The 13,282-nt window shown below is 41.0% G+C and overlaps 1 protein-coding gene across 1 annotated transcript in view; it reads right to left on the bottom strand.

Annotated features, from left to right (window-relative positions):
- TMEM255A (transmembrane protein 255A) overlaps positions 1-13,282 on the bottom strand; it is a 70,976-nt gene that overhangs the window by 23,908 nt on the left and 33,786 nt on the right. Inside the window, exon 2 of the mRNA XM_077285094.1 lies at positions 1,572-1,714. Within this exon, the coding sequence (XP_077141209.1) occupies positions 1,572-1,714 (143 nt within the window). The remainder of the gene's footprint in view (positions 1-1,571; positions 1,715-13,282) is intronic.

The raw sequence follows: 13,282 nt of genomic DNA, 5'->3' as shown, positions 1-13,282 counted from the left end.
TCCTGTAAAAAAATAAAATACTCACCTAATGCCCAATTCCACTGAGGCCAGCGTCTCCTGTAAAAAAAACAACCATATCCCTCATGTGTCTCTCATTCTGTCCCACGCCGTAATCCATGTCTGTGGACAGTTTTCAGCCAGGACGGTGCCAAGATGCGACCGTCCAGGCTGAGAACCACTGGGGAATGACCTGTTGCGTTCGCAGCCTCAGTGACTAGTGGTGATGTCATCGAGGTTACCGCCAGTCACTGAGGCTGCGTTTCCAGCCAGGCCCCTGAACTAAATGACCTCACTGAGATCACCGCTAGCACAGTGAAGAAAAGTCTCACGATGCAGCGCTAAGCTCAGAGAGTTCACAGGGAGAAATGTTCGGTATAGACCCCGAACTTTACTGTTTGGGTTCGCCCATCTCTAGTCTTTACATAAACTTGATGATTTGTTAATAGAAGTGTAAAAACTTATGAAATGTTTATAATTGCACTTCAGTTACCATAGGAACATCTGCCTAAAAGATCTTAAAAACAGTGACGCAGCAAGTTTGGTAAAATTTGTGTCAGTCTTAAAAGTTTTGGCCATAACTGTCATTTAAATATTGGATGATTGGACAGAAATGTGTTCTTTCATGCACAGTAATTTTATACTATGTAGCAGTTTGCATATTGATATTAGTTACTGGCTTCTCTGGGTATTATGGGTTTGTAGGACAATACATCTCCAATGAGAGATAAACACATTTGCTAACAAACAAAACCAAGACAGAAACAAAATGAACATATACCCTGCTGTAAGTAAATAAGCAAAAGCAATAGTGCATACAATTAACCTTGGGTACTTAGTAAACACCGGTTTCGATTTTTTAAAAAAAGCATAAAATCCATCCCACCAGCGTCAAGGTGAACCCAAATCGGTACTGTCCTAACCGCTTGTATTAAAACCTTACCATGTGTCAAAGTGATGTCAATGTGAATAAGTGCCAAGTAGGACCGGGTCCCAAATGGATACCCAACAGTGCAGGTAATGGTGTCTCCTCCCTTTTTTGAGCTTTGTATAATGTTGATATAGATTCCCATTTGCTGCCAATCTATTTGGGACCCGGTCCTACTCTGCCCTTATTCACACTGATGTCACTTTGATACATGGTAAGGTTTTAATACTAGAGGTTAGGACCATCCCGATTTGGGTTCACCTTGACTCAGGTGGGATGGATTTTACGCTTTTTTTTTTAATCAAAAACTGTGTTTATGAAGTACCCTACGTTATTTATATGCACTATTGCTTTTATGTATTTACTTACAGCAGGGTATATGTCTATTTTGCTTATGTGTTGGGTTATTATCTGTCTGGTGGCCAGTGTGAACATGCTCCTATTTTAGATGCATTCCAACTTATACTTCAGTTCATTTTATTTTTGCTTACATTTACTAACATTTTTTTTTTTTTTTTTTTTTTTTTTTTAAGAAATGCGACTTACTATAAACTGATGGATCTAATAACGATAACAAAGTACACAGGGGCTCCCTGTACATAACAATTTAGAATTAAAGGTTCAAAAGTCATTTATTTACACTTACTATTACACCGGGATAGTAGCCGCCCACGGTGACATTTTCACTTCTGGTGGTTGCAGCCAGACCCACAGTTAAAATTAATATGGATACCAGGAAAAGTGTCACAGTAACAAATATGGAATTTCGTCTTCTTCTATTAAAAGATCCTACAATAAAAAAATAAACTAATATGATTAAAATGTACTTTTTTTGTCCAAGATAGCTAACTAGGTGTCCTATGCCCAGCTAAATCATCCTTTGATACTAAAGATGATTTGAAAAGTCATTTAAAGAGAATGTTTTATTAGAAAATGACCTACTGCTTTATATCATATATATGATAAAGATCACCTTTCACCAGTTTTATCATGTTAAACTGGCTACATCAAGGAATAGTGGCTCCAGAGCTGAATAAAACATTTGTTTTTATTTTTTTTAAATGTTTCATCTCCATTAGGTTCTAAGGCACGGGCGTTAGCAGAGATTCTTCACAGGTAGGTGTGTACTTTTTCCCCTGTATGACAAGGACCAATCACAAGTAGGAATGAAAAACATAACATGCCCCAGAAAACCTTAGAGCAGGCGTTCTCCTTTGAGACATGTAGCAACAGACAGGCCTTCTCTCTTGCATGATCTCTGCACCTACAGGGTAGAGTAGAGCTGTGTGTGACTACAAACACCTTTAGCAGCTTTTATCCCACAGCAGTTAGTGTGGGGGGAAGGTAAAGCAGAGTTATGAGTCTTTAAAATATTAACAGCTTTCACCTAAAGGCAGTCAGCATGGGAGAAGGAGGAGTACAGCAAAGATGTGTGTCATTACAAACACCTCTTTTCAGCATCTATTTCAGGGCACTGTCAGTTCTGCTCTACTCCTCCCGCACTGACTACCAAGCTGAAAACTGCTAGAGGTGTTTGTAATGAGACGGCTCTACTCTACACAGTAGGTGCAGAGGTCAAGGAGGAGATCAGGGCCATGTATCATTGTATGTCTCACACAGAAAAAGCCTGTTCGAAACATTTTTAGGGGCATGTTCCTTTTTCCCCTTCATGACACCTCCTGCTTTTGATTTGTCAAGTCTTGCAAGGGAAAAACTTCACACTCCCAGAGAAGAATCTCCAGTGATGCCTTGTTGGGCTTATCATAAATCATAGGCTAAACTTTACAAGCTAACATCTCCACAATGCAGAACAGATATTCAAAAATAAAAACTATGTTTTACTCATCACTGCAGTCACTGTACATGAAGGATGTCTTTTGTGTTATTAGCTGTGTATAGAGGTATTACCATTTATATTAATCTTGTCTGTGATGATAATAAGACTGCTGAAAAATCAAGTTTGACAATTACAAGATTTCATCACGATATACACATATATAATTACTGTATATGGAAAATATTTTTTTTTTAAATTGTAAAAATTATGCATTTTACTTACAAACCTGATTTAACCCCTTTCTGACCTCGGACGGGATAGTACGTCCGAGGTCAGGTCCCCTGCTTTGATGCAGGGCTCCGCGGTGAGCCCGCATCAAAGCAGGGACATATCAGCTGTTTTGAACGATTCACCCGCCGCTATTAACTAGTTAAATGCAGTTTTCAAACGCAGACAGCGGCATTTTACCGGCGCTTCCGGCCGGGCATGAGCGCATCGCCGACCCAGTCACATGATCGGAGGTCGGCGATGCTTCTGAATAGTAACCATAGAGGTCCTTGAGACCTCTATGGTTACTGATCCCCGGCAGCTGTGAGCGCCACCCTGTGGTCGGCGCTCACAGCACACCTGCATTCTGCTACATAGCAGCGAACATCAGATCGCTGCTATGTAGCAGAGCCGATCGTGTAGTGCCAGCTTCTAGCCTCCCATAGAGGCTATTGAAGCATGGCAAAAGTAAAAATAAAAAAATGTGAAAAAAATTAAAAAAATATAAAAGTTTAAATCACCCCCCTTTCGCCCCATTCAAAATAAATCAATAAAAAAAAATAATCAAACCTACACATATTTGGTATCGTCGCGTTCAGAATCGCCCGATCTATCAATAAAAAAAAGCATTAACCTGATCGCTAAACGGCGTAGTGAGAAAAAAATTAGAAACGCCAGAATTTTGTTTTTTTGGTCGCCGCGACATTGCATTAAAATGCAATAACGGGCGATCAAAAGAACGTATCTGCACCGAAATGGTATCATTAAAAGCGCCAACTCGGCACGAAAAAAATAAGCCCTCAACCGACCCCAGATCATGAAAAATGGAGACGACACGAGTATCGGAAAATGGCGCAATTATCGTATCGGAATGACCTGGAGAATCATAATGGCAGGTCAGTTTTAGCATTTAGTGAACCTAGCAAAAAAGCCAAACAAAAAACAAGTGTGGGACTGCAACTTTTTTTGCAATTTCACCGCACTTGTAATTTTTTTCCCGTTTTCTAGTACACGACATGGTAAAACCAATGATGTCATTCAAAAGTACAACTCGTCCCGCAAAAAATAAGCCCTCACATGGCCAAATTGACGGAAAAATAAAAAAGTTATGGCTCTGGGAAGGAGGGGAGCGAAAAACGAACACGGAAAAACGGAAAATCCCAAGGTCATGAAGGGGTTAAACAGGTTATTTTCTAGTTACACATTTCCCAGCTATTAGCTGCCAGTTGGAGAAGGAGCGTGATTGATGCCTACTGATTTCCATATAAATGTCACTATAAGGGGTAATTACATTTACATATTGTACTGCTGATAAGAATTTGTATGTCAAAAATAATAATGGAATAATGGAGGTGTTAAGGTTTACAGTTCACAGTTTCCTATAGCAAAGGGAAGAACAGTGAATGCAGCTTTGGAGTATATTATTAGATGTAAAGGCTTAGGCTAGGTTTACATTGCGCTAGGGGAGTCCGTCTAACGGACACGTTTTTAAGTAGTGAAAACGCAATGTAACGTACATTGTAACGCACCCATAGACTTGCATTGTATGACACATCGTGACGCATGTCAAAATTGGCATGCGTTTGCCACATTCCGTTTTTTTATGACGGACCTTCGAACGCGGCTTGCAGCGTTTTCGGGTCTGGTCAAGCTAACGCAAGAGTAACGGAAGCGTCAATTCTGCCATTGAAGGCTATTGCAAATGCAGCCAGACGCAAATCATGCAAAGTTTCCAAATAAACCATACGTTTGAATTGCGTTAATGAGGGTGGTCCATGTGGTCATGTGACAGGAAATATGATTTCAGCCATTTTTAGGAGGAGAGACTCTGCAACACATTGTGAACACGTCTGCAGCACAGTGTGTGTCACTTCATGGATCCAATATCTCCTTTGGAACAGAATAAATAGAGCAACATGACTACAAAGATACTCAACTTTACTATGGATTATGGGTCTGTATGTTGGCGCCCATATGTGTCCATATCCTTGACATGTTAAAAGAGGCTTGAAAATGCTATGACTGTGTATCCTTTTAAAAAATAAGCCAGACGATCACTTCATGACCCCAAGAGATTGCTCCAGAAGTGAAAAATAACATGTTGAAGTTCTGTAGACGAGTCTGGAAGTGCATTGTGGTCATGCACTTCCAGATCCTTTGTCTCGCGCTGTATTCCCTGCCTAGCACCACACTCCTCTGGTTGATTGACAGGTCATTTGGCAGTGAACCACAGCCAGTCAATCACAGTTATTACCTGGTTCCAATTAAACAAGATAATTATGTAATGAGTACTATTAGATTAAAGGCTAGACACAAGGCATAATATATACTCTACTTCCAATCTGCACAGAACCTAAAACTTCTGTAAATATACAGTACAATACAGGACTACAAAAAAACGTACAATATGGAAGTTCTGTGCAGAAGAAGAATTATTGGGCAATTTGAGCCTAGGCTGCTTTACTGACATATACTAAACTGCCCTTCAAATATTTTAGCATTCAATAAAACTGCAAATGAGATAAGAGCAATGCTTTATATATCTTCAATCACCATAACATCTGGCACCAGTAGAATATTCTGCATTTACTTACGGTAATTACCCGATCATCACAATATTTCTACAAAGCAAACCATTTAGACGTGTCATGATTAATATCAATTTACCATCACTATAAAGAACAAATTGTGCGAGATCAGCAAAATACACAACAGATGCCATGACATTATGGCATGCCCAACAGCCAGGATTATTGAGGTAGGAACCTCAGAACCACAAAAGAAACTGAGACTGTATGTCTTGCTGCAGTGTAAAAAAAATGTTTGATCCGGCAAGGAGTCAAAAACAGGTATGGTCCAACGTTTCGACTGGGAGCGGTCTTTGTCAAGGACATCCATTGCGGGTGCAGGTAGGCAGAAATCTAGTACAGCAATAACGTAAATCATAAGATCTCTTTCATGTCAAGAACCTGTGAGGAGCAGGAGCCGGGAATCAGGAAATTCGGCAAGTGTGGGCTTATCAGGGACCATATCGTTTTTTTGACTCGTTGCCAGATCAAAATTAATTTACACTGCAGCAAGACCTACAGTGCCATTTTCTTTTGTGGCGCTGAGGTTCCTACCTCCGTAAGTCTGGACCACGAGTCCCTTCCTCAAGCACAAAATTCTTTTAAAAAGGACAATGTGCCGTCAGTCTACGAGGCCAAGTGGTTTAATTTCGGATTGTTCGTTATCCCAATGTCAAATCAAAAAATGAAGCAAAGGCAACAGCATCCTTATCGAAAAAAAATATTATTTAGGCCAATGTCTTATGCTTAAAGTCAGGAAATATTTTGGTCCTCCAAAAAATAAAGTAACAACTATTTTTGGAGGTGATTCTCTTGTGTGTCCTGTGAGATTTAAAATTTGAGCCACTCAATGAACACAAAAAAATGCAGGCATGTGACACGTAATATAATAATATATGTATAATGCGAAAAAAGATCCGCACCAAAAAAAACAGAAAATATGGATTTTTTTTAATGCTAATGCGTGAAGGTCGTATCATGCTGTGTATATTAACTTATATATAGTAACTGTTCTCTCAAACACACTGAATCCAATTAATTAAGACTAGCATAGCGCTCGCTCATGCTGTGCCAGTCTTGGGGGAGTACAATGCTCCAAATTCATTAAGAGGCGAACTCCACTTAATGAATTTCAGTCGCCAGCCCCTCCGTGCAAAGCAGCAGAAATGCTACTCAAGGCTAAAACCAGGGTGGATTGATTTAAATCACGCCGATTTAAATCATGATTTAAATCACGATTTAAATCAAAAGATTTTTTTCTATTTAAATCGGATCGATTTAAATCATGATTTTAATCATGATTTAAATCACTGATTTAAATCAAAAGGTTTTTTTTAATATAAATCACGATTAAAATGAGAAGTGAGAGCAGTGCGCATGTGCGCCCATAGTTACACGGACGAAACTAGGGGCAACGATCTAACGCCAGGGTGAGGGGGGGACCCCAAAGTAAGTAAAAATCTTTTTTGTTTTACTATATGGCAATAGGTAGGTGTTTAAAAGCAGCATGTCTTAATTGTATAAACTATTAATAGCCTCCACATTTTGTTCATACTGCCCCTTTAATTCCACACTTCTAGCTTGGTTTCACTTTTGGTTTAGTTTCTTTTTCCATTCAGTTGACATGCCCAAACTTGTTGGATAGTCAGCATCCTACAGAAACCTCTGGAAGAGCATGGCATTGTGAATGTTACACATATACAGCCTTTATTCTACTGAGTTAAACAACTCAGCTTTATCTCATGATGGAAGAACCTTTGGATGGTAAAATATTTTCCTCAAAAAGCAGTTTATTGAAAAAAATCCGATTTAAATCAAAAAAATCCGATTTAAATCAAAAAAATCCGATTTTTTTGATTTTTTAAAAAAAACATTGATTTTTATCCACCCTGGCTAAAACTGGAGTAGTATTTCTGGCTGCTGAAACGTCGCCACTTTTATTGAACTGGACAGGGGGGTGTGGCCACTCTATCCTGCCTCCTCCCCAACTCCGCCGATTCACGCTGACATGTTTTAAACTGATGTGAAGATGTCAAAAGTTGCAACATTTTTGCACAACTACACGTTGCAGAAAAATGTTGTCACTTTTTTGAAGTTTTTACACCAGTTTTCTGTCACAGAAGCTTTGATAACTCCAGCAAGAAAATAGCCAAACAAACCACACATCCACGATGTGATCACAAAATACAGTTTAAACGTTAATTTTCATAAATCTGCAGTAAGGAAAAATGACCTGCAGGTGGCACCACACTCCCCAAAGCACACTACCACAAAGCTGCTTACAGACATCCTAACATTTGCCTTGGGGGCTTTCCAGCTTGCCGAATTCCTTGACCAGCTGATATCGGGCACATTGGAGGATTGCACACTTCACTGCAGGCGTGTCACATACGCAAACACATTTGTAAACATGCACTGCCTATTCAATTGCACACTTGCTCCGTTTATACTCCACCGACACACACAAATGACACACCATTTCAAAGGTCAAATTACCTGCAGGTGGCATTTGCCTTGGGGTCATTCCAGCTTGCCGAAGTGCTTGCCTAGCCTATTTCAGGCAATTTAAGGATTGCACCCTTCACTGCAGGTGAGTCACATATGCAAACACATTTGTAAACATGCACTGCTTTTTAGGTGATTATTTTGCCCCACAAACACAAATAATACACCATTTGAAAGGTAAACTTGCCCCCTTCAGCAAGAAAAGACACATACAAACCACACATTCACGATTTGATCAATAAATACAGTTTAAACATTCATTTTCAGAAACCTGCAGAAAAAAACAACCTGCAGGTGGCACCACAACGTTAAGTTGCTTCGTTTATACTGCACCGACACACACAAATGATGCACCATTTTAAAGGTCAAATTACCTGTAGGTGGCATTGGGGTCTTTCCAGCTTGCCGAAGTGCTTGCTCAGCCTATTTCAGGCAAATTCGAGAATTGCACACTTTACTGCAGGTGACTCACATATGCAAACACATTTGTAAACATGCACTGCTTTTTCAGTGATTACTTCGCCTCACACACACAAATGGTGAGTCACATATGCAAACACATTTGTAAACATGCACTGCTTTTTCGGTGATTACTTCGACCCACACACACAAATAATACACCATTTGAAAGGTAAACTTGCCCACTTCAGCAATAAAAGACACAAACACACCACATATTCACGGTGTAAGGCTGCGGTAGCATCGTACGCAGTGAAGAAGCAGTGACCCACAAATTCAAACACAAAAGTCTCTTTTAATGTGTTTCTTCACAGCATTAAAGTCCAATTCACATAAATGCATATAACTTAAGTGGATATTATCAGTAACCAGTTTACACCAGTTCAATGCAATACATATCACATGGCTTTAGATTTGCGGTCCCTAAACAGGCCAGACTTCCCTTGTCCAGTTTCCCTGGGCGACCGCACGCCATCTCGCAGTCTCTATACGTCTCCATACACACAGCCTCATATGTTGCAAACACTACACACGCCAGCCCTCCTCTGACTAGTTCTCGTGGGTGTCCTGCATCGCTGTATCATAGTCTCTTTACAGACTCTTTACTCACACAGTCGTACACAGTTCAGGATATCCTCCCGATAGCAGCCGGGCACCATATCCACCTGTTTACAATCGTTACACATGCTAGTCCTCTTTCAGGCACAGGACATCCACCTCCGGGCACAGGACTGTCCACATCCGAGACTAGTACCATGGACGACTTGCATCTCTGTGTACGCTGCGGGTGCCAGGCTATTCAGCTGCCCTGGGTGCTGGCTCTGCTCCCATGCACTCTGCAGACCAGCACACACCAGACTGACACTGACGTGCACCACGCACACCTGACCTGACACACCCATACCCCTTACTGCAGGGTTTTTAAACACACACAAACCTGTGGCCTTCAGCCACATGGAAAACCCGGACCGGAAATGCGTGACTCTCATGCACACCTATGGATTTCATCCGTCTGCATGCACATTCTGGGGAGAACAAACAGCGCCCCCTAGCTGTATCAGAGGCCACAGCCTCACAACGGTTTGATTAATAAATACAGTTTAAACATTCATTTTCAGAAACCTGCAGAAAAAAACAATAACCTTCAGGTGGCACCACAACCTCAAGACATTTTTTTAGCCTCTACTTATCAAACTAATTTATTGTATTACCAATCTACATATATAAATACCTCTCTTGTGTGAGTCACCTCATTAAATACATTAACATTTGACCAGCCTGAATTTGCTGAAATTGCATGCGCCCCCGACAACCAATGTGCGAAAATTTCGCACGGGCCAACTAGTTGGATAAAAGTGCTAAAACATGAAAATAATTAATATCACCATGTCCATAACAACCTGAACTTCACTTTATCTTTCTCAGCCCCGGCAGTTTATAGCCACATACAGGGTAATTTAAGATCAAAGAAAGGTATCAATTAGTGTGGTGTCACAAACCGTAATATAAATCAAGTTGTCCCGCATTGAGGGACGAGGGAGACTCCATTTTGATACATTAATTTCAGGCCCAATATATTATCCAGAGATTTCCCTCCACTCCTGAACTGTGGCCCCCACCCAAGACACAAGTACAGAAATTCCCAAAAGAACAGGAACATGCCATATGGCAAGAGAATTAGAGGCCCCATGTCCATTAATGTGAGGAGAAAGAGAGCTGGGACCCCCTGCTGTCTTTTGTGCAGGGCTGTAAGCTAACATTGGAAGCCCTAGACGGTTAGGCACCGACACACAGAGATGAATTAAGTCCAATATACCACAAGAAACCTGGGAGCCCTCCGCACACACACCTGGGTCTCATCGTTCTCTAGCTGCCCCAGATACCGAGCTATCGAGACTGGCTCTCCAGAACCACTTAGCCGGCTCGAGTTTGGATTCTCCGTATCGGTCCAGCCCCAACAAACCCTGTTAAGACGTCAGTCGTCCCGTTTGGACCTCCCACTAGGAAGTTATGACCCATCCTAGATATTGGGAATTATTTTAGCACGAAGATCAGGCTAAAGATTTCAGCCTGGCCCAGAGGGGTGGCGGCAAATATGGGAGGGGCGAAAAAGAGTTAGAAGCTACCCACACACCTTTAGCCAGAGTCATTGTTCTGCCACGGAAACCTGGTCACGTCATGCGTGGAGATGTACCAGAAACTAAGAAAGTACCTGTTGACTCGAGTGCTTCCCCGGGCCCACATACTATAAGGAACAGTAACTGGACACATACAGCTAACTGCAATCCCATACTTGTACCCTACCTTTATTTGTACTTCTGGCTGTAATATCTGTGTATTACTCTGTATATATTTGTATTATCTAGTGCGCCTTTCAGCAATTAAAATATCAATTCATTTTGGCCTGCTCTTTTATCTCAAAACCTGATTTCCCACCTCCGTGAGTCCGGCTAGTACTTATGCGCTACCTGGGGTTGGTTTCTGACATAATATAAGCTTGTTAATGGACTGGGCTTATATCTAACTAGCAACTAGTGGTAGCATACCGTTATGGTGTTATTGGGGGATCCTGACAGTGAAGGACCGGAGGTTTATATATATATTCCCGGCCTGGGACTGGTGAAATATACACCACCCTCACTGCAGAGTGCCCTGATAACCAGTACGTAACAGGGCAGCCTCTCTGGTGACTACTGATCCTAGGTGCAGTTCCCTGACTGACCTGAGGGTAAGGGAGGCGCCAGAGGCTGTGACTATGTAAGCTCCGGTGACGGTAGGTGGGATATCTGTATCTGGCCGACTCTCATTTCGTCCCAGAAGTGACCTCTTCAACGGCTTTATTTTTAAAATATATTTTATTAGTCAAATTATTTAAAAAGAACAAAACAACATATAGTTTCATAAAACAAAAGGTGCCTCTTGTGTGAGGAGCTGCATAACAAATAATCTCTGCATATCATAGCAGTAATAACAGTAATTTTATGCATCCATCAGTTCAAATTATTTGCATAGTCAATATTATACTTTTTTCAGTATAAAGGGGTGGAATTCCCTTAATAGATTCAAAAGTTTTTATAAAAATCTCACACAACTAGAAAAAATCAGGCAATAATTTCGTAATCAAAAATTATAGAATTATGGCATTAGTCAATGTAAGATTAAGCATATTTAAAGTATATCTCCATGTAGATTTGAAATATAAAAGTGCAAGTGCATATGAATAGGGGTTTAGATTTCTCCCCAATTACAATCCATGTGGCTATTGCTATATTAACATATAGCCTAACATGCTAGTCTATAAGAGAAGTTTTTTAAAAGATTAATTAAAAAGTCACATTTATCTAAAATGGTATCAATAAAAGCACAGCTTTTCCTGCAACAAATCAAACCACACACACCACATTCAACAGAAAAAAAGTTATGTCTCCTAAAGTATGGCACTTATCTTCTAAAGAAGTGATTAAATTGGATAAAAGTGCTGAAACATAAAAATAAACAGAATTGATATCACCATGTGCATAACAACATGAACTTCACTTTATCTTTCTCAGTCCCAGCAGTTTATAGCCACATACAGGGTAATGCCCCAAAAGAGGAGCAATTGTGTAAGATATGACAGTGTACTTACGTCTTTAAATAATAAAAAATTATCAAAACTAAATTTTGGAAAAAAAATTAAGATTTCATTTTCATGGCCAATGCTATAAAACTCTATCAAACATCTTTGGTGTCAAAATAATGACTACAAGCCAAGTTGAATTCCTAGAGGGAGAGGGATTTCATTTTCAAATGGGGTCGAAACACATGCTGGTGTAAATGCAACGTGTAGGTGAACATTTACACTGGGGCCATTAACAGAAAAGACCTAGGATAAAAACATAGCGTCACAACACAGCTGTCAGGTGACTCGGGACCAGGGGCTCGTTCCCTGATCCTACCACTAAGGGGCGCCCTAGCTCTCCCTATTCCCTGGGATACTTCTGAAGGTGAAGATGCCGGGGCCACCACCCTTGCCTTATTTCCTGAGATAGCCCTCCAATTGTTTCCTTTCCCTCACCCAGGGAAGAGGGGAGCTATTGTGCACTGCAGTGCACCAAACTGACCAACAAGGCTACACAAACAAAGGTTAACAGAAAACTCCAGGCATACAAAAATATTCAATCACATAAAACAGAGAAATGCACCGGGGAGTGGAGGATGGGGAATAAACAAAAGTAGGGAAGGGAATTACCACACTTACAAACCATGCAACAGTCACAGATAACTCCTCCAACACTCTTTCTCATATGAACACCTCTTCCTCCTGAAGCCATGCAGCAAATGCTAGCTCTGACATGGATATGCATCAGAACCCAGATTATAAAGGGGAACGGAATGGCTAACTAAGCTCAGCTGAGAGCTCAGAGTTTTCCAACATGGCCAATTAAGGCTACTTTCACATTTCCGTCGGTAGTCGCCCATCACAAAGCGTCGGCGCGACGTACCAACGGAAGTGTGTCCTTTCACATTTCCGTCTGCAGTCCCGGCCAGGAAAGGGACAGAGAGAGACATTTCCTGCCGGGCACGCGCAGATGGAAAAACTGGATACAACGCACAGAAAAACGTTACCATGAACGTTTCTCCCAGACGACGGGCTGCCAAAACCCGACGCAACCAGTGCACAACGGACGCAACGTGTGGCCATACGTCGCGATCTGTCAGCAATACAAGTCTATGGGAAAAAAACGCATCCTGCGGGCAAATTTGCAGGATGCGTTTTTTTTTACCAAAATGACGCATTGT

This window comes from Ranitomeya variabilis, chromosome 2 (assembly GCF_051348905.1).
Source record: "Ranitomeya variabilis isolate aRanVar5 chromosome 2, aRanVar5.hap1, whole genome shotgun sequence".
NCBI classification, from domain to species: Eukaryota; Metazoa; Chordata; class Amphibia; order Anura; family Dendrobatidae; genus Ranitomeya; species Ranitomeya variabilis.
Note: the sequence above shows the minus strand (reverse complement) of the source record. Positions and strands in the feature narration are given on the sequence as shown.